The 22,592-nt window shown below is 39.8% G+C and overlaps 1 protein-coding gene across 2 annotated transcripts in view; it reads left to right on the forward strand.

Moving 5' to 3' along the window:
- Nucleotides 1-797: 797 nt before the first annotated feature.
- The window catches only part of PMP22 (peripheral myelin protein 22), a 30,698-nt gene continuing 8,903 nt past the window's right edge, over nt 798-22,592 (forward strand). The window contains exons 1-3 of one of the 2 annotated variants that reach the window (XM_039340202.1): nt 798-1,028; nt 3,996-4,096; nt 5,080-5,173. In XM_039340202.1, the coding sequence (XP_039196136.1) occupies nt 4,019-4,096; nt 5,080-5,173 (172 nt within the window). In that variant the 5' untranslated portion in view covers nt 798-1,028; nt 3,996-4,018. Of the gene's footprint in view, nt 1,029-2,338; nt 2,466-3,995; nt 4,097-5,079; nt 5,174-22,592 lie in introns of those variants that run through there. The other variant, XM_039340201.1, reaches the window with a different exon arrangement.

The raw sequence follows: 22,592 nt of genomic DNA on the forward strand, positions 1-22,592 counted from the left end.
CCCTCCAAGGTGCAATTTGTTATCCTTCCGGAAGGCCCCTCAAAAACATGGCCGAATCAGCACAGTGCTCTAATAAGATAGTTGCATTGTTTTTAATATTGTCTTATTTTTAATAATATGTATAGGGTTTTTTAAAATTATATGTTTCAATATTTTGATTTTATGATTTTTATTATACACCACCTAGAGTCACTTTTATATGACAAATAAATAAATATGGGAGAATCACAGTCACTCAACCACTTATTTTATCCAAGAGCTCCTCCAAAAATTGCTTAAACAGAGTGTGGAAAAGAAACCCAAATCCAGAAGAACAAAACCCATATGTTAAAGAAGGCACAGCATTGGAAGACCAGAAGTTCGGGTTTTTTTCCCATATGGAAAACACAGTAGTAGGATTAAAAACAAAAGTTTCTAAAGAGGGTCTCTTCTTTAAACTTAAACTACTAAGCTGACCTTGAACAGCAAAGGGAAAACAACTTTAGGGTTCCCATCATCTTTCCCACTGAGTTCCCAGACACGATACTGCTTTACAGGTTCTGCCCTTCGCGTTGGTAGTTGAGTGACAGCTGCCTGAGATATGACGAACCGACCCCTTTGTTCGCTTTTGGCGCTTCACGTGCCTTTTCGATCAGGGGGAAAGAGTCCAAAAGCCACACCCTCGCGGAGCAATGCCTCGCTCCCCCCCTCCCCAATAGGCTCTGCGTGCTTGCTGTGTTCCTTTGCTGGGGGATAAAGATAGAGGCGCTGCCCCTTTAAATAGTTCAGGGTGTTCTCTCTCAGGCCACCATGACATATCTGGGCGTTGGAACGGGGGCTGAATAAACCGAGTAAGCACGAGATCTGCGCTAGCAGTAAAGGGATTGCAAACAGCTGGGGCTCGTCCCATTCGCTGCTATACATCGGAGTGGTTGGCTACGGCTTTGGCTCTGCTAAGGCGGGGCTCTATTCCTGGAGTTTAAACCACCGGGGTTACTCTTGGCTTAGGGAATACTGCTGCAAAGGAAGCGCGCGTTTTCTCAGCCTTGGTAAGTCAACCCAAGAACGAGGACTTGAGTTCTTCTTATCTTCACGCAAGTCTAGGGTAAACTTTTTCTAGAGGGTTCGCCTCTCGGGAGACTTAAGTGAATCGAAGTTTTTCGGGGACATCACACGATCTGGAAATAGCCCCCCCCCTTTTTTTTTTTTTTTTTAAATGTAGATCAATCGCTCCACGGCCGACCGCTTCGTTTATTTGGGATTGGGGGGGAGAACAGAAACTTGCTGGACAGTTATGAATGAGTTAGTCCCGCCCTGTTTCTATACAGTACCAGCGCTGTTTGAAAGTATTCGGGAGGGGGGGGGGAAGGAAGGCTCTGCACGAAGAAATTAGTCGCGCGCTGGCAACTTCGTAAAGAGACCTTGCTTGCGCGGGATGCGCACCGCTCGCGGACCGTCCTGGTTCTGGGCCAGGAGAAATCAAAACGTGGGAAGGGAAGGGAGCGGGGGTGGGAGGCATCACCCATTCCATGGGATCAAGGGCGATCGATCACCTGTGGGACGAGGGAAGTAATCTTAGTTTCCCTCTTGGAGTTGCTAAGGGAGTAGTACTATGTTCCACTTGTGCGCTCTCTCTCGCTCTCTGTCTCTCTGTTTGTGTGTGAAGCGAATGTGTGAGGTAGACACATTATAGGCAATTAACGCTGCTGCGAAACGTGGTTCTTGTCTGCCTTCCCTGCAATCCTTGGCGCCTCTGTGCTCCGAAATACTCCCCAACCAAGCTCAGAGAAGCGTCTTTGTGCACCCTTCGGAAGGCTCTTAAGAGCCCTCCGGCTTTCTCTCGGTAGCGAGGATATAGCGGAGAGCAGAGGACGAGGGCCCGGGCAGGGGCGCTGCCCTCTTTAGCAGGGCTTGGGGAGTCGCTTTCAGGGGACAAGGTGGGAAAGGGACAGGCAGTTTGCCGGGACTGAAGTTGAGTCAATACTCGCTCTGGAAAGGTGGCACCTGCCCCGATGAGGCGCGCGACCTATACAAGGCTCGCCTCTTTTTCACACTCCCGAATTAAGGAATTGCAGGGTCATTAAAAGGGACGTTGCAAGAGGAGACGCCATTCGCGGAAAGGTCATTCTCCTGCGCTCGGTTGTCGGCGCCGCAAGCAACCGAGAGCCGCCGCGTTAAAAGAAAGGACCCGTCATCTCACCCCTCTCTCCTCGGGGGAAAGTATTTATAGCTGGGGCACGGTTTGCCTGGCCGTCGGCGTGCTACACAGACACAGCCCGCTAGGCGCCCCACCGTGATTGGGGCGTTGTTCCCCTTGAAGGGCGAGACGTTTTGAGGCCCCGCCCCTCGTCTTCGGAGAGAAAAACGCGGGCAGCCGCTTTCTCGGGCTCCTTCTTTCTGGGTCCCCCCCCCCTTTTTTCCCGATGGTAGGAAGAGACCTGCAGGAAAAAAAAAACCCGGCAGAAGTTAAAACAAATTGCAGCGGAGTAAGTAGGCCGCTTCATTTCCAACCCATTCTTCTGGCGGGACGGGGAATTTAGTCACGCAAACTCAACTCGAGAGGGGGGTCTGTTATAAATCACCCTCCTTGCCCCGAAGCCTCCAGGCACTTTTATTGTACGAAGATCGCAAATCCACGTCCCTCCTGGCATCCTAAGCGGGCTAAGTTGGGCATTGATTGGGAAGGGCGGGCTGGAGAGACCCTTTTCAGCTGAGCGGACCTCGGCAGACAAATTTGCTTCTGGTTCGGAATTATCGGATCTTATAAAGCTTCAATTGCTGTTTGAAAGCTGGCCCGCTTTAAATCATGTCGGCCCTGATATAATTAGAAACGGGTTGAAATATTTTAGCAGATAAATCTCTCCACCACCCCTCCCCCCCCATTTCCCGCTGCCTGGAATTCAGTTCTTCCCTGCAGTCCATCGGTAGACTGAAGTGTGTGATGTGTGTCTGTGTGTTTATGATGTTGTAGTGGTTTCCCTTTTTTCCTAGTGTGTAATAAATACATGGAGAGGTTTTTCCCACCCTTCATCAGGTTCTCAAGTCCCTCCATTTTCCTGCTGCTTTAACAAAAACCCACTTAGTTGTTGCTTTGGACCTTTCAGGATTTATCTGTTCCCCCCTCCCTCATTCTATCCAGTCCAATACTACAAGCTTCAAAAATCTCCTTTACCCTCTGCCCCCCCCCCCATAATTCTCAACTTTATTTTATTATCTTTAGCTGGGCTGTGAATTTGAGGGATTGGCGGTTTATTGGTTTGCAGATGTTGATGATTCAAAGGGGAATGGTGACTTTGTGGCATAAATGTTTCCATTCCCCGCCTCCTATACTACCTCAGCCAGTCTCTGGGGTCTAGTCCAAGCATGGCACTGTTTTCCTGCTTTTAGACTTTTTTCCTTTGACACGATTCAAGTGCATCCTCAGAAAAGAGAAAAGCTCCTGTAGGGTGAACGGAAACTTTGAGAAATGCTATGGCATTTAGACTCAGTACACCAGGCGTCATATAACTTTTCCAAATCTTGGAGGGAAGAAAAAGGGGAATCAAATTTTGGGTGGGAAAATTATCGAAGTTGTGTATTTTGTGGGTTGCTTGGTAGGGGATCCTTTTTCTTGCAATTTCTGCAACTGTTAGTTACTGTGGGATTGCCGTGAAAGTCCCCAAATCTCCCCCCCCCAAAAAAATTCAGATTATTTCAAAGCTTAGCCTTTATTTCTCCAAATAATCACGTTCAGTCACACAAAATTACTATTGTTTGTTTTATAGTTAATGCTTCTAACTCCTAGTTAAGAAGTTGGAAACTCTCCCACTTTCATGCATTTTCTTAGCTTTCATTCTGCATAAAACAAAAACACATTTGGTGAATTCTTTAAGTGATCATAAAATGAACTTTAAAACATTGCTATATTCTGTCTCAGAGGCACCCTCTGCTGTTCATTTCTTAAATTCAGGTTTGCCTAATCTCATCCATGAGTAAACATTTTCCCGTCTGCTTAAAGGTATTTTCCCCCTTTCCAGATCTACTGAACACTTTTGCCAAAATGCTCCTTTTGTTGTTGGGAATCATTGTGCTCCATATCTCGGTGCTTGTTCTTCTCTTCGTTTCTACAATTGTCAGTGTAAGTAAACTACCCTGCCTGTTTTTATTGCCTACACCTAATGCTCCATTGGGTAATTAACTCACTGCTTCTTTATGAAATATATCCACTCCATCTATTAAAGCAGATTAAAATCTGTCTATTCTTTTAAAATTTAATGTGAAATTATAGTGGAAACACAACAGCATTGTTGGTATTCCCATAACTTTCGCTATACTAACGATAGTATTTATACATGTCAGAGAATATATTAGTCTTTGGGTGAATCTGTTAGCTAAATAAAATAGAAACCAAAATTTTAAGCATAAAATGTGAGTTGGTCTCTGTACTGGATTGGTTCAGGAAAAAAAAATTCCTCTTACTGAGTAACCACAGAAAAGTTTCCAGATTACTGAAAGTGGCTAAGAGCCACAATTTTAGGTGTTTTTTTTTTTTTTAGTGGCCATCCAATTGTTACTGAATGACAATTTCCAGCAGTTCCAGTTTCCATGGCTGATGTGAAGTATACTGGGGTAGTTCTTGAGCAACATCTGGAGGAACTGTAGATTTTCTAGTCCTGGCACTGCAGATGAGCCAATTCTCCAAGAGGGCTGATTGTATTAGCTGCCATGTGTTTTGTTGGTATTCTGCTCCAGGACCATTCTCGGTGCACTGCCATTGGGAGAAGAAGGTTGAAGAACATAAAATTTTCTCCATGAAATTTGGCAAAGTTTCTAAAAGAATGAGACATGTTATTTTGTTTTTGCCTTTCTTCTGAAGGCTCTTTGTAACACAGTCAAATGAATCAAAGCACAAAGAAAGGTCTTTCTCCTCTCAGCCAATGAAAAGAGGGATGCATTTCTACACTTACTGTTGAAAAGAAGCCTTTATTGATGCATGGATCTTCAGAGGGTCTGTAATGGCTTTCATTCCTTAAGCGAGCTTGACTGGCTTAACTTCCTTAGCGTGGAAGATAACATTTAAGTTCCACCCCCTTCTCTGATAAACCATTCATTTTTTTTCAGCAATGGCTCGTTGGGAACGGACACAGGGCAGACCTTTGGCTGAACTGCACTATTCCTGTGACTCCATTTCGTTGTACAACATCATCCGCAAATGGTGAGATTTCTGATGGGTGTGGCTTTCTCTTAAAAAACACATTTTTCATTTTTTTTTTACTCTCAGTATTTGAAATAGTGTCATCAGCTAATCCTGGAAACAGTTTAGATAGGATTTCATGATGTACCCTTCCCTTCTCTCGCTGTCAGCTATGTGCTGCTTGAATGTGTGCTCCGTTTCCCCAATTTCTTGCCAGACCATTAGATAACCCTGGCTCTTTAATACTATCTAGACACTTAGCTCCATTTATGAATGAATAGATAATCTGCATTCTTCCCATTTTGTATTAAATTGGTTGTCAGATGTCTATTAAGGAAATGGATGCTCCTCATATGTTGCTTGGTTTGTCTCTCAAATAAAGTATTTGAATGGTGAACTGTTAATCTAGTAACTGTTGATTCTTAATACCTTATAGAATATTGACTCTGTCCTGCTTCCTTAACCTAGCCACAAAACATTGGATATTTCTTTAACCTTTGGAATATGCAACAATGAATCCAATCCAAGACTGTATAAACCCAGCCTACATATTACTTTATGTTATGCTAAACCAGGGGTAGGCAACCTTAGCTGGCTCAGGAATTCTGGGAGTTGAACTCCACGAATCATAAAAGAGCCAAGGTTGCCTACCCCTGTGCTAAACCATGGTTTTTAATCTATGAACAAATATTTATAGGCAGAGATATTCCACAGGTAGTGGCATTGTACACATGAAAAAATGTTAGGGTCACTGAGGTTGCAATCCTATGCTTGCTTATTTAAAGGTAAATTCCACTGCAGAAAATTGGGATCTTTGAATAAATATGTGCAAGATGTATTGTAGAAATGTGTAATAATGGTAAAACTGGGCTTGCATTAAGGAAAACCATGAAATACAAGAAATTTTCTCCTACGTTGGTCTTTGATTGTTTGATTAAATCTTTGTTAAGGTCCCTGTATATAGTTTATTAACATCTGTTGCTACAGATTATGGATTCCCTTCTTCTTCTGTCATCAGCCTCAGTGTTTTGGTCAAAAGTCCTTTTCAGGACATTTGGTTGCCTTTTATTTTGAAAATTCAAAATTTTGTGTACCTAGGAAGTCATTTGATTTTGCCTTGTTGTTTGGGCAGTCCCATTTTGCTTCCCAATGAAGAGCATGGTTTATTTTCCATAAGACCCTGGTCATGAGTTTTCTAAGGGTGTTTGAAAGGGCATTGTGGACCACTGAATTAAATGAATAGGTAGTTTAGGCCAGCAAAACTGAGTGTTGTAACTTGCAACTGTGTGATGTGGGATAAAAGCATTCTTAATTTTTTCTCGGGAGAAAGCACTTTAAACCTAGGGGATGAAGGGTTATTATTATGGCAACAGCTTTTCTTATGAAAATAAATAATACTTACTCCAATCTGTATCCTTTTCAATTTGCTCTCTACAGATAATTCACTGGCTATCGGTGGTTATTCTCCCAACAGCTATATACTCTATTCAGCTTCAGGTTTTATACAGTATTCCTTAGTCACTATGCCAATCAGTTCTTGGATAGTGTTTCTTAATTGGAATATTCTTTAAGTTTCCTCTCAGGGAGCATCAAATTCTTTGTTGCCAATTTGATGTGAGACTGAGTTATTTGGATCTCTGAATTGTTGCTTTGAGAGGTGCTTTTAGTTTTTCATTTTATCCAGAGTAGTTGCAGTCGAAGTTACCACCACTGGGAGGGAGGAACTGTAGGAACACTTATCTTTTGTGACGTTCTGTTTTTCTAATTAGAAAAACTGTCTTCTCAATTACACAACCCCAAGAGGAAAAGAAATAAATACTTCTAAGTTTCCTCATAGGATAAATAGACATTTTTGGTAATAAAGAAGAAAAGGGCCTTCCCTCCCATTACAATCACCAAGTGTAGATTGACATTTCTTGCAACTGTTTTTTTTTAAATAATCCCTCTGGGACAATATTCAGGGGGGGTGAATGTAAGTAGTTTGATCTATGTTACTTTGTTCTCAGTTCAAAAGAAATAATTGCAACAGTATACTGGAATGAACATAATGTTTCCTTCCTTTGAACATACAGGAACTTTCTTTACATACATTGTAAGACACTGAATCTGTGACAATATTTGGAAATGAATTAATTATTTTGAATGTACCCAGTGCTTATTATTTTTGCTGTTCCTGGAACTCCAAGTCATGCAACAGGAATAATAGAAATTGCTACAACTTTGGTATTTTTAAGCCCATCAGATAAGTTCTGCCCTAGCCAATTGGAGCAATTGTGAGGAATCATGTGATTTTTAGATCTAAATTATGGAAGTTGAAATGCATTAGGATTTCAGCCTAAGGTCACTAGCCTAGAATCCCTTTAATATCATATGAGTCATCAAAAACAAAAGCTTAATCTTGGATATTAAAAACAGCTGGACTACTTTGAAAGAGATATAAAGTTGCAGACAAATAGTCCATCTTTTGCTTCTATTTCAGTTTCCCCTAGTCTTTTGCCCACTTATTGAACTGGGATAGAATTAGGAGATAAACCCAAGAAAGGAGTTCAAAAAGCATTTGTAGATTGAGCATGGAGTCCCACATGTAGGAGAATTCAAACAAGCTCTTAGTATAAAGTGTTTTGGAATTATAGCAATTCTCACAAGATAACTATGCATCATCTTGCAACCAGCTTGTTGTTTTGGACTTTAGTTCAATACTGTTCCTACAATATGGACATTGATCTTGTTGGCTGCTTATTCTGAGAGGAGCTGATCTGATGCATTACTAGGACACACAGCACTGGAGAAAGCTGCTGTGTAAGGCAATAATTTAGTATTTAACAATGATACATTGGGGCAAAACTCAGTTTGTGTAGTCTATTTTTGTTTTTATACCACATTACTACCGGTATATCCTGCTGCAATTACACACAAACTCATTGGTTCACAGTATAAAAGAAAAAAGACAGTAAAAATGAAAAGGTTGTAAAATAAAACCAGCAATCAAAAGAGACAAACACAAGGCATCTGGCATCAGCCCTCAAAATTCCCTCCAGAAAAGCTCAATTTGAGAAGTTTCTGGAAGGTGACCAGAGTTGGGACTTGCTCTTTGTGTTAAAAGCTGCTGGAACAACATTTTTTAATGTCCCCATTAACTGAGCCCCATTGTCAAGGGCAATGTCTCTTTCTAAATCCTCAGCTCCATAGTAGTAAATGTCAGCATGGGCATATTGAATTGGTGGATTACTTTGCTCAGTCTATTTTTTAATTGCAGACCCACACAGGTATAAGGAATAGCTGATAGGCTGTGTAATATGCAGGGATATAAACACAGCATCTGTCTGCAACTCATTCAGACAATCTGCTTTCATGAATTGCAGACAACTGGAAAGTGTGTACTTCCACATGTTCCAGATTATTTATTCCATAATCAATCTTGTGTCTGTTAATGTTGGGATATTCTGTAATGCTCCCAGTTCAGCTGAAATGTTCATTGTAATTGCTGAAAGCAACATTGATCAGTGCTCCTCTCTGGAGTAAATGGAAAGGATGCTCTGTTATCCCCTAATAGTATAAGATAAGTACGCAGGTACCTGGACACATCTGTGTATCAATGTAGTGGTTCTATCTGCTAAATCTGAAACTTTCTAATCAGCATTTGGTAACATTCATTTTTGTGCAGCTTAAATGTATGCAGGACTATGGATTTTGAATTCATTGGTGTATTTATTTAAATTTCAAATAAAACCTATTTACAGTATATTACATGAGCCTTCCAACCTATTTATATTAAGTGAGCCCTCCAAATTGGGGAGGGAGGCAATATTGTTTGCACAGCTGAGAAAGATGAAGGAATGTTTTGCTCTTAGTAACAAAAGCTTGCACAAGGGAAAATTCAACATTTTTCTAATGTGCACATCCCAAAGGACAACCATCAGGAAATATTTGCATTTTTATTTTATATACATGTATTGTTTTCCTCCGGGGATAGAAGGGATTGAGACAAGAGGGAACTATATGCAACATCATGTTCTTACAATCCTTTCTTTTGGCTCAGGTGCTATGCCTCTTCCCAGTATACTCACTGCCAAACCATATACTGTTACTAAGAATGGGAATTTGCATGGTTCCATATGTTCCTGAACTAAATTCTTTACATCTTTCCCTGTTGGTTTGGGGCTGCTGGGAGATGTAGTTCAGCAACATCTTTTCTACCTCTAAGCAAATGCATATCAAGGCAGTCTATCCAGACCTCCTTTGTTATAGGCCTCCTCACCCTTATTCTGAATACCAGTTATGTTCTATGTTCCTAGCTGATTATTCATTCCTACTTGAAGATGTCTATTTCTCCCATGGATCTGTAAAGAAAGATTTTTATGCATTATAAATGGATGCCACAATTAATCCTTTAGATGCCCTCAATTACAGAAGTTTGCTTGTAGATTTTGAAGAAAGTTGTCCAATGGGCATATAGCCATGTAGCTCAGTTTTGAAACTTTGAAATCTCTCCGGGTTCTTTTCTATTAGCCTTCGTGCAGCAGACCTGGTTGCTTACATTTTTGCTGAAAAACTAAGGATTGTATCTTTGATTGTCTTATCTGCTTCTCAAATAAAATACTAATCTTTAATTTTATTTGTTGCTATGTGAGACAAATCAAACCTTTTTAAGCCATTGCCTGTGTTTACAGGGGCAGAAAGTAGATAAAGTACTCTTTTTTTAAAAAAAGATCTTTACTTGTAAATTCATACAGTTGAATTGGGTGCTGTTCATTAGCTTCGTAAATATCAATACCACCTTAATAATGCCACTGCAAGGGACAGGAAATGTATCACTATGTTTTCCCCAACTGCACCTTACTTTAATTGGCAAGCTTTGCTCTGGAGCTCACTAGAATGATGTGGGTGGGTGCATACATGTGCGTGCCTTTAGTCAGTATTGACTCCTGGTTGACTGCTTGGATTAGGCTCTACAGTTTTCTTGGCAAGATTTTTCAGAAGTGGTTTGTCGTTGCCTCCTGCTCAGGGCTGGCCCAAAATCTCCCAGGCTTTGAGCCTAACTCAGGACTAGAACTCCTGGTCTTCCATTTTCTACCTGTTTTAGTGTCTAGTTTAGTGTTTTAATCACTACAGCAAGCTAGCTCTAGAATTATAAATAACTTTGCAGATATATACCTGCTTGAATTACTAACCATGTCGCAGAATATATGATTGATACCTGCTTTATATTTACCCAACATAATTTGTCAATTCTTCTCTTAAATAATGTGGTTTCCCTTTTTGGTGCAAATGGAGTGTTTTAATGGTGACCATCCTTCTTAGAAATTGTGGCTCTCAAAGATGTTGAAAGAATTTAAGGTAGCAGTATCTAAAATTTAACGGTATGTAAAGTGAAAAAAAAATCCCCAGACAAAGTTTGTTAGAGCAGTGTATGTAATATAAACTCCAAATCTAATTCAAATAGATATATTATATTATTATCATATCATATCATATCATATTTTCAGTGTTTAAAGAAAAGATGTCCACTTACAGCTCTCATATCTTAAAATCTGCTAGATGTTGCAATCTGCTGAAATATTTTGTTCAATCAAGGTGACAAAGATGTGTGTTTCCTGAATAAATCAGACAGTACAGTAGTATTTATTTATTTGCTTATTTATTTAATTTTTTGGTGACCATCTTTACATTGGCAAAAAATACATAACTTTCACATTCAGAATTTTTTTTACAATGTCATCTAGCAGTATCATCTTGTCTGGAACATGTTTGATTTTGGTACATTTTACCACTGGAATTTATTGTTCAGTTTAAATGGTCAGTTATATGCCATTTAAATAGTTTAAATGGTCAGTTATGTGCCACTTAAGAATTGTCTAAACCGTGGGATGGCTGGCAAATAAATTTGACAAACAAACAAGCACATAAATTTGTAATAATTGTCAGTTCAAAGGTTGCACTTATCATAGTTTCAGTTTGCCTTGCCAGGCATTCTTCTTTAGGACTTATCTCAGGAATTTAGAACTGTGTCCCACTTGTATATCAAAGTTAGTTTCTCTTTTGAAGCAGCACCATTGAAAGTAGTGGTATAAAGTCAAAGGATGCCTGGAATGATGAGCTCATGGTCAAGGCCAGATACCATTTTTCAGATGACATATTTTATTTATTTATTTAAAAGATTTATATGACTGCCCATCTTTAACAACTCTGGGAGACTCACAACAACTGTAAAACCAGTACAGTAACTATAAAACAATAAAACAGTAAAATGATCAAACCAAAACCCTGCACTTCAATTATCCCCTTAGGATATCTTGCAACATGCTCCAATTATGCTCATCCCATTCTTCTATCTTGTCCCATCCCAGCTTTTTGGTAAACAGCCAATTCTTGATGGCCTTCCAAGTGGCTAAAACAATGGGGGGCTTCTGAATATCTTGGGGAGGGAATGCTCCATAAGGGTAAGGACAACTCTCGAAACTAAGTGGCAGGATTTCAGGGAAGGGCTCTGGAACATGCCTATTTTATCTGATCCAGTGGGACAGACAGAAATGCAGTTTTGCAAATAACCATGTAGGGTTATCCTGTGCCATGTAGGGATTTAAAGATGATAACCACCATCTTAAATTGCACCTGACAGGAAACTGGGAGCCAATACAGCTTGCACAATGGAGGTATAACACAGAATGAACCTATGAACACCCAAAACTGTTTGTGCTGTTGCATTTAGGACCAGTTGTAACTTCTGAGTGGTCTTCAAAGGCAGCTCTATGTAAATTGCATTGCAGAAATCCAAAGGGGAAGTAATTAAGGCATGATTGACTATGAGTAAGGCCCCCTGGTCCAGAAAAGGATGGATTAGATCTGCACAAGCCCCCCACCCCCTAGTCAGCCATAGCTTCCACCTGTTCATCAAGCAGAAGCCATGAATCCAGGAGTACTCCCAAATTGGGTACCAGCTCAGTCCAGGGGAAGGTAATCCCATCCAGAATCAAAAATGAAAACTCACCAGACCCTGGAAGGTCGGGGAGCAGGAAGCAAAAAAACTAGATCATTCCGTTTTGCCAGAATTGAGTTAAAGTTGGTTCATCTCCATCCAGGCCCTCCAAGCATCCAAGCACTTGGACAAGTACTGCAACAGCTTCACCTGCCTGCTCTGGCATAGATAACTGTGTACCCTATGCCACTGAATGATCATATCCAGCAGTGTCATGAATGTGTTTAAAGGGGGGTGTAGAGAAACTCAAGATCTTATGTACCCCACATTGCAGGAGACTGGGGTTCAATCTCTTGCCCACCAACTGGAGAAAGGAGAACCACCACAAAATGGTGCTTCCCACTCCCAACCTCTGGGGCTGGTGATATAGAAAGCCACTGAGAGATTTGGGAGGGTTGCAGTACCCCCATCCTGAACCCTCCAAAGGTCATCAGCCAGCATGATCAATTTGACCTTAGTGCTGTATCCGAACCTGAAGCCAGACTGAAAAGGGTACAGATAATCCACTTCATTCAAGGCCCTCTGAAGCTGCAAGCCAAAAATGGAAGGTTGGAGATTGGACCAAAGTTGTCTAATACAACTGGATCCAAGGATAGCTAATATTGAAATCAGTTTTGTCCTTCTGTTCCCCTTCCCCTTCCTCCCCATTGCCTCCTTGATGTACAACAGGACTTTTTTTTCATTAAGTGAAACAAAGTTCTGATTTTAGAAAATGCAAAGTCTTATTTCTGAAAGATTTTAAAGCTTCCAATTTTCTTATTGCTTCTTTGCTATAGTAGGAACCGTGTATGCAGAAATTGAAATGGTAAGGCTTTTCCTACGGTAGCACAGAAATCATTGGTAGAGGGAATTAATTAAGAGGCAGCGTATTTACATCAAATTTATAGGCTGCCCCACTCGCAGTGACTCTGGTCAGAATAAAGTTTAAAAAGACCTTGACTTGTGTTGTTCTTTACATATTGGACTGTATTCACATTACTTGTTCTTGGCTTGGTCTGTTCTCTGGAGTGTCCTACCAATGTGTAGACCAGTCATTCATTTTTACATTTTCATAAGAAGCCTTTGCTTTCTAACCAGTGCTGGTAGTGCTGGTGGAATTACTGAATTGTGACATTTGTGCAATTGTGGAGTTACTCTGTATGGCATCTTTTGTTGAATTGCTATCTATTGCATGATCATTGTTGCAAGAAGAGCTCTAAAATTCAATTCTGGCTGCCCTCTCTTCCTCTGCATAGCTGGAGTTTTGCAGGGAAAGACATAAGTGTGTGGGTGGGGAGAACAACTGTTTGGTTTAGATCAGGGGTCTTCAAATTTGGCTCTTTTTATGACTTGTGGACTTCAACTCCCAGAATTCCTCAGCCAAACTGGCTGGGGAATTTTGGGAGTTGAAGTCCACAAGTCATAAAAAGGGCTAAGTTTGAAGACCCCTGGTTTAGATGTACATGTAGAAGGAGGAATGAAATAAAGACATGTTTGATTAAAGCACAAATAAATTAAATAGCTTATTGTTTCAAATGAGGTGATAGTCACAGGGTCAGGCAGTTTTATAGGATGGTAAATTAAATTCATGAAGGATGAAGTCATCAGTGACCACCAGATTTTTTTTTTCAATTTGTATGGCCACATATCTCAACAAGTGATTCTAGATGGCAAACAAAATTATAAACAAAAATAATTACAATAATACAAAAATTAAAATACATAGTCACAGAATAAATCATGTAATATAATCATTAAAAAATAAGCAAGAAAAAAAGTTCTTGAACACCCTCAATGCTCTAGGCCTGGGCACAGAAGCAGGTCCTTAAGAACTGACAAAAAACCATCAGGGTCATTGATCTCTGGAGAAAGAATATTCCATAGAACAGTTGCCATGGCAGAAAAGGCGTATTTTCTTGGCCCCACCAACCAGTATTCCTGCCTGATCAGTTCAGCTGAATAGAAACAATTGGAGAAAGACAGTCCCTCAAATAGACCATTCCCAAGCCATTAAAAGCTTTAAAGGTTATATCCGGCACCTTGAATTGCACCTAGAAGCACATTGGCACCCAATGCAACTAGTAGTGATATTAGATATTTGTAGCTGCCTCGGGCCAAGGTGAGTATGCTTAAATTTCATCCAGCAAGGGTAGATTTGTTTTATTGCCATGTTCCCCTTGACCTAGCTATGATGTGGTCATTCCCTAGCAATTTACCTTATTTTCACTATAGCCATGATATTGTCTTCATCTTATCTGCCTGACCATGAGTGAGACAAGCTTAAATTTTACTTGGGTGTATCAGTGTTAACTAGTGTTTTCCCTCTTATTCCATCACTGTCCAAGGATACCCTCGATTTAGATAGATTTGATTTTGGATTCGATTTTGATACACAAGTGTGTATCAAATCTTCAGTCTTTGTCACCTGTTACCTTGGAAGGATTCTATAAAGTAAAGTTCCATAGATGGTTTTCAACAGATAAACATAATCTGCATAATTACAACATACTGTGTGGCAGGGTTTTAAAGAAATAATCAAATGAAGTTTTTGAAATGTTGTCATTAGTGAGTTCTCTGGATCTACAGTACTTGGTCTCTATGCATTCTTTTGACAGTTAGTGGCTTTGTGTTAATTTTTTTCTTTTAAGAGTGGAAGGGCTTTTTAATTATTGTCACCTTTTATTCTGATGCTTACTATTTGCCTTTGTTTTACCATTTTTTCCTTTGAAAATGTTTTCTACCCTAAAACGCTTTTAAATAAAGCCACCCAAAACAAAAACTCAGCAAAGAGAGATACATGCCACAAAAAGTTTCAGTTTGCTTAAATTCTACAGGCCAGGACCAAAAATAAATAAAATAAAATTGTCAGGCTTATAGAAGATTGAGGTAAGCATTTTTGCAATTAACTAATAACTTGCAATTATTGTCATTGATTGGTTGTTTGTATATTTTGTATTGCTCCTTTTTAAAAGTGTACAGCAAATAAATACAACGTTATAATCTTTTAAAACAATTATTGCAACTACAAGACTTTAGTGGGCGATTTTGCAGTTTCTTAAAAAAACTGTTAGATAAACATTTGAGGAAGGTGTTGAAATGCCAAACTTCTCCAAATCCCCTTCTCCTTGGAATATTTGCCATTTCTTGGGAGATGGCATTTCTAAATCTAATGCCCCCCACAGAGTGGACCCTATTGTTTGCAAATCATGAAGCACAGGAAGATGGGAGTTACAGACCAAGATGTTAGGAAGCACCTCATTTGGAAAGCTGTTAGCAAAGACGGGATTAAGCAAGTGGACCATGTAGATGTGTAACAGCAGTATCCATCCTATTGAACTTTGCAAGCTAAGGTTGTTTGCATTCATAGGCATATACTGTACCTCAGTTTCCAAGGAAAAACATCAAACTGCATTCTTTGTCATCCTTTTTTTTTCTCCCTCACTTGTGGAAAAAAAAAAATAGCTTTGTACTTTCCAGCAAGTAATGTCTTCAACACGGGCAACAATTTAGAGCCTGGTACTTTTTGGTCATAAATGGAACCAAAACAGAATGCTCCTATTTCATTGCATAAGTGTTGAGAAAGAATCCTATTTTTGTTTGTAATTCATAAAAAAAAAAAACAAGCAAACCCTTATACTGAAAATGTGGATCTAAACAGGCAACTTCTACATCTGCTACACCAGTGATGGCGAACCTTTTAGAGACCGAGGGCCCAAAACCCGGCCCCACCGTCTGCCCGCATGCCACCGGCCCCACCCCTGCCCACCCACAGGACCACTCACTGCCTCCATGGCCCTCCACAGATTGCCCAGGGGCCCAGCAGTGCCATGGCAGCCACACCGTCTACCCATGCCCCACAGCATCAGCTGCGCACAATGGGATGTGAGGGCGGAGTCTTGTCCCTGCTGCCCGGCTGCCATGTCCTTGGCTGCGCTGCTCTGCACGGGCTGCACTCAGGGGTGACTCTCCTCCAGGGCAGCTGCTGGTGAGGGGACCGTGGGGGGAGACGGGGCTGGGGCGACGGCACACGTGCCCACAGAGAGGGTTCTGAGTGCCACCTCTGGCACCCATGCCATAGGTTCACCACTACTGTGCTACACTATTCAGCGTCGGCTCTAGTTCACCTTTGTGGCACTGTAGTCAAATCTGCACAAGGAGAGAATGGTAAGGCATGCTAATTTATTGAGAATATAATATTTTTAAGTTTGGCAGCTGTTTCATTTATTTCATAAACATACAATATAGGAAAGGATATTTCCCCTTTAGATTCAGGAAACTATTTCACCACCTGGAGTCGCAATACCGAAAACCAAGTGCTTTCTGTAATTGACCAATTTTTCACATTGCTGGGTGGTGAGTATTTTAGTTTATTTCTTCATACCAAACTGCTGCAGCTCTTAACATTTTCCAGCTTACTACATGAAGAGCTTGGTTTGAGTCCTGCTTCCAGGTTCCAGTGAGGTTTAAGTCAATGTTGACATAACCTTTCCCAAGTACTGTATTTTTTCCCCTATTAATCTGTTTGGAGGCAAAGATCCTCAAAAAGTCAGGAAATTCAGCAGTGAGGGGAGAATACTTTTCATAGACTGTAGTTTGCATATGTAGGTTTATCTGAGCTTTTATCTGAGTATTTTGATTCAGTGTATAAGATATTCAAAAGGCCATATTATGTCTTTTTTGAAGATGTGGAAGATGATATAAATATGTATGAACTGATCTGTTTTCTCTCTCTCCTTTCCTTCCCTCTTAATATAGAAAGTAAATAATGAACCCATGAATTAGGCTTAACTCCTAGTGACTTACGTGAATATGCATGTCTTTTTGGCAGCAGCACAAATGTGGTTTGCCAATTGCCTTCTTTAAGGATGTTTTTTTTTTTCTCCTTCCCACTCTAGTCTACTATCCTGAAATTTTCATTCAAGTCATAACCAAACCTAGCCTTGCTTTACTTGTGAGTCCAGACAAGGTCAGCCTCTTGCCCTTGCTTGACAAATCTCTAATTATTTCTCCATGTTAGATCTTTTCAGTTTCCTCTAATTTTCTTTCTCATGGTTTGATAATTTTTCTATTTTACTTTAATTGTATACATTAGAAGTGGAAAAGAGACATTAAAATAGCTCACAAAAAACAAAATCGGAGAAATCTTAGTATTGATTGATCAGGAAGAAGATTGAGATTTACAATGGATAGATTGTTAAATGTGCATGCTCACGTGTTTTAGGCAATCACAAGGAAAAACCCTGTAGAACATTTCTGTGGTGCCTTTAGAGAAGTAAGGGGTGTGAGACACACTTGGAAGACAGTTTACAATTCTGTCCTGGGATTTAAAAAATGATATTGCACAAGTTTTAAAAAAAGTTAGAGGTAAGTTCAGTGAAAAGAGATCAGTCTGTTTTCAAATGTCAGTCATCATGCCATTCAAACAAGAGGCTGTCCTGCTTATAGATTCTTCATTGGCACCTGGTCACCTTTTGTAGGAAAAACTGCTGAACTACTGTGATCCACTATGGGTAATATTATGGTCTAAACTCATTCTTTAGTGGGATTTTCTAAATTGACAGTAATTTGAGAAAAACACCTTTTTTCTTATTTGCCGCTTGGAGGACCTGACAGGAACTGCAAATTAACAATAAGGATATTTTATAAATGAGGGGGGAAATGGCTGTCATCTTAAATACACATTTCGATTTACCATTAAGAAATAATCCTAGTCAAACTGTGCCATCTCAACTCATTCTGAATAATTTAGCAAAATTATTTTTATCTGGAAACAAGTAACTAAATACAAAGGCTGTGAAAATTGCCATTAATGTGCATATTTAAACATTTCAACTATATTTTGTTTGAACTTAGCAGTGTGTCTTCTGTGTCTTCTGATATAGTTCTTTTATACAGATGTTCTGCTCTCTCCTATTCAGGATTGGTAGAAATGTTTATTTTCTCCTGGACACATGGTTTGTCATGCTGCTATAATTATTACAGCTAATTTAAAAAAAAAGTTTTCGAGCTCTGTAGAATTAGTAGACAGTTTATTTTCATGTTTGCAAGTATTCTTGTCTTAACTCAATTCCTCACTTAAAGGTCTTCCAAAGGAAAAGATGGCTTGATATCTTTTCAGATACTTCATTGGATCCCTCTGGAATCTTTATGCACATGAGCAAACAAAGCACATATTTTAAACTACAGATGAAGATGAGAAAGTGCAAGCAATGTTCTTTACCTTTTTATAAAGAATGATTAAGTAATATTTTTGTTATTGTACGTCAGATTGATTTTTAATTTTTAACCCTACTTTTCAGGGTTCTAAGACACAGGAGAAGAAAATGATTGTAGAGCCCTTTCAAACTATTTTTAAAGGAATGGGGACTGGCAGAAATAATATTGAAGTCAGGAGTTTGCATGCATAAAATACAAAATAAATAGATTAGGGTTGGTCAAAATTAGGTATGTATTTATAAATCCGTCTGTAATATACACTGTATCACTAAGAGTTCTTGATTACTGATTCCCAATAGTATAAAATTGTTCTGTACTAACCAGACACCTTTTTATAAGCCTTTGTGCAATTCTGTACAGTGTTAACTTTAGTTTCACAACCTTTGATCTGTAGTTCTTTTATTGCGTGGGCAGATGGCACAATAATAGACAATAATTTGGCAATGCTTATGAATTACTCGATGACTTTCTCTTTAGCAGTTGGTTTTGTGTGTTTCGAATAGGCCTCTGTAGTGCTTTTTTTCTTTAAAAAAAAAAGGTGCCAGAACTCACACATGTCATACGACCCGCTTTGCCTACCCTACAAGGTTCCATCCAAAAAAAGGTGCCGGAACTCCGTTCTGGGCGGTCTGTGAGAAAAAAAGCCCTGGGCCTCTGGGATCTAAACAAAACAAGGACCCATAAGCCTGACACATGCTCAGTGTTGAATTAGATGACTAATTCATTTCAGGTGTATTCAGTGATGTTACACTTGTTCAATAAACTTGATGGAATGTTAGTGCTTATTACTATAGGTGCAATTCCCTTCTATAATGCTACATTAAACTGAGTCTTGTGTCTAGTTTGATCAATGATCATTTCCATGCCAGCTAAAACTTTGGGAGATTTCAGCAGTTTCCCATCTTCATTGTCTGAGGTCCAGTTTAATGTGTAGTTGTTAAGAAATAAAATTACAGCCTACTGCTTGCCAATTATATGCATTAATATAGGTGTTCCCTTCCATTCTTGTCATTTTTGAGTAGAAAAACATTAGTAAATCTGCTAGAATTAGCAGTTTGCAAATTAGCATTCTCCAAATATGGATTTTAGCCTCTGTGATCCATAACCAAATGCTGAGATAAGGAAATGTGCTGGTTGGTAATTATGAGAATTCAACACATCTGGAAATTACAAGATACAGAAAATGTTTTCTTTATCTATTACGTACAGTGACATTTTAACAACTCTTAATGGCTAAGAGTTACGTTCTTATGAGCTCATTTGTTGAAGGGCCTGAAGTAACATGAACACCATGTACTTTCATTAACCCACAACAGCACTGAGTTTTTTTAAGAAAAGAAGATATTAAAACCCTTTCAAGTATTTGACATCCAGTGGAATACCTCTCTCAATGCATTCCATCCAGTTTCTCCTTTAAAATAGGGACAATTCTTGTATTTATGTAGATCAGTAGCAACACCTGTTCTGCTTAGTTTGTCTCTTGTGGGAGTCATTTGCAGCCCTAGGATAGGACAAGTTGCATAGGTCTCCAAGCAACTAGAAGCTGTTGCTTGCAGGTGTAGCCTATAAAATCTTCCCACCTGTACTGTTGCATTAGTTGCACATATCCCTTTTTCTCTAGTTATGTGGGATGATATCATGGAAAAATAATTCTCACATCATGAAATGTAAAAATTTTCATAGCTTTCTCCCTGGTGTTGCATTTCAGAACTTTTTCATCTTGTAAAGAAATCTCCCTCACAGACACATTCATACCATACCAGCCTCTAATCAAGGACCACCCATAAAGCAAATATTTTATTTCTTCCCAAAGAGATACCCATTGTGATACTTGAGATCCTATTGCACAAGAAGAAAAACTGGACATTGAAAGGGAAAAACACTATTTCCAAATTCCTTACATGAAAGCTGCTTAGAGCAGTGGTTCTCAACCTTTTTAATACCGCGACCGCCAACCGGTCGTAAGTCGAGGACTACTCAACCGGTCGTAAGTCAAGGACTACTCAACTGGTGCAGCACCATTTGCAGAATGGGACTTTTGGCGGGCTCAGCAGGGCAGAGACAGCCTGGACAATTTCTATTGGCTTTTGAAAGCCAATAGAATTAGACTCTATTCAAGAGAGTCTATTCTATTGGCTTTCAAAAGCCAATAGAATAAAAGGGAGTAGCACAGCTAAGGAAAAGGGGGAAAAAATGGCAGACTGCGTTGTTTGGCGACCCCCAAGAAATGGTCGTTCGACCCCAAATGGGGTCCCGACCCACAGGTTGAGAACCACTGGCTTAGAGCATTCTTCATCTTCAGAGTTTGCCTTTCAATCATGTTTGGAATCTGCTTTCATTGGTTTCAACATAAACTCTAGCTCTGGTGGCCATCCAGCTGAAGAATCTTGAGTCATGAGATATATTGTATGTGTGGGAATTGAGATTTAATCTGGACACCAGAAACACAGCTGGTCTTTACTTCTGAAAAAGAATGTACAGTGAGATTGAGATGAAATTCTTAAGCAATGTTATCGCTCTAATTTTGATCATCGTGATCCTCTGTGTCTCTATGGATCAACCTTCTGGAAAATTAGTTTTGTTAACTAATTACTGAAGTTTTGTCTGTCAAACATGATATGATAGGAATGTTGGTGGGTTTTGGAAGTAAGGGGAAGAGCATCACTAACAAAATATTTGTTCTTATTCAACACTGATCTACAATATGGATCTCTCTCTGCTTTTCATTTTAATATTTAATAGAAGTCAAATGAGAATATAGAATGCCGTGTAAAAAAAATTGTTTCTAGCTTGTGAACAAAGCTTTGATTAAAGAGTACAAGAAGATAGGGCAGTCCTTTGAAAAATAGGTTGTGGAGATAACTGTATAGAGAAAGATTTTTACAAATAATTAAAGGTAGCCACTTTTAGATAACCATCATTCTATTCAGGTATAATCATGGTAAGAATACATTAGCCATTTATAACCACAATAATTAATGAACTATGTGCCATTGTATTAATGCCATTAAAATAAGTCTAGCTTGTTGTGTCAAATGTTATACAATGCTACGGTATAGGGCCGTGGTGGCGAACCTATGGCATGGGTGCCACAGGTGGCACGCAGAGAACTCTATGTGGGCATGCACGCCAGCGCCCCAGTCCTAGGCCTTCAGCTGGGTTTTATAAAACCTTTTCGCTTTAGTCCTCCACTGCCGTGTGGGAAAAAAAAGGTTCAATCAATCAATTTCAACTTCTCGTGGGAAAAAAAAAGATCTCGCAAAGTTGGAATTGATTGATTGAACTTTTTAGTCCCACCCAGTCTGCCGTTACCATCGTAGCCACACACAGCCAATGGACCACGCCCACCCAATGGGCCACGCCCACCTGGCACCAGACAATACATAAGTGGGTTTTGGGTTTCAGTTTGGGCACTTGGTCTCTAAAAGGTTCGTCATCACTGGTATAGGGATAATAAATAATTTTTATTTATTTAATTTTTATAGCCGCCAATCTCAATTAGTGAGTGGAATATATCATAAAAATGAACAATAAAACAATGAGAACAATTCAGAATAAATATATGGCTGCTGAGTAGAATTATTGCCATACGTGTTGATATAGCCAAATAAATAGAGCCCTTAAAACACTTGGGTCCCCAGATCGGGCCACAAAACCAGGTCTTCATAGCCTTATGAAAGGTCATCAGAGTCAGAGTCATCCTTATTTCTGAAAAGAGAAGTTCCAGAGGGTCTACAGAAGAGAGGTTTATCTCCTAGTCCCTGCAGCTGACATCCCTCGGCTGATGGGATCTGTAATATGCCGAAGCTGCTGGACCAAATTGGAGAAACTGGGAGAAGACGGTTTCTCAGATAATCTAGTCCCAACCATCAGAGGCTTTAACCAGCACCCTGAATTGCACCCTGGAACACCCTGACAACCAGTGTAGCTCACACAGTAGTAGTGTTACATGTATCAAATGTATACCAATTACTACCCCATGAAGCTGCATTTTGCACTAATTGAAGTTTCCAAAAATTTTCAAGGCCAGCCCAGTGTAGACTGTTGCAGTAATCCAAACAAAGAGGTCAGGAGGCCATGAATGACTGTGAGCAAAGCTTCCCAGACTAGGAATGGGTGCAACTGGTACACAACCTGGAGGTATGCACCATGGTACCCTAGCCATGGTTGCCATCTTCTCTTCTAGCAGGAGCCATGAGTCCAGGAGGACCCCCAAATTGCGCACCTTGTGCCATCCCATTCAGGATCAGAGGTAGAATAATCTTGTCA

The sequence above is a fragment of the Crotalus tigris genome, unplaced genomic scaffold (genome assembly GCF_016545835.1).
Source record: "Crotalus tigris isolate CLP2741 ecotype Arizona unplaced genomic scaffold, ASM1654583v1 scf7180000017742.2353718, whole genome shotgun sequence".
Lineage (NCBI taxonomy): Eukaryota > Metazoa > Chordata > Lepidosauria > Squamata > Viperidae > Crotalus > Crotalus tigris.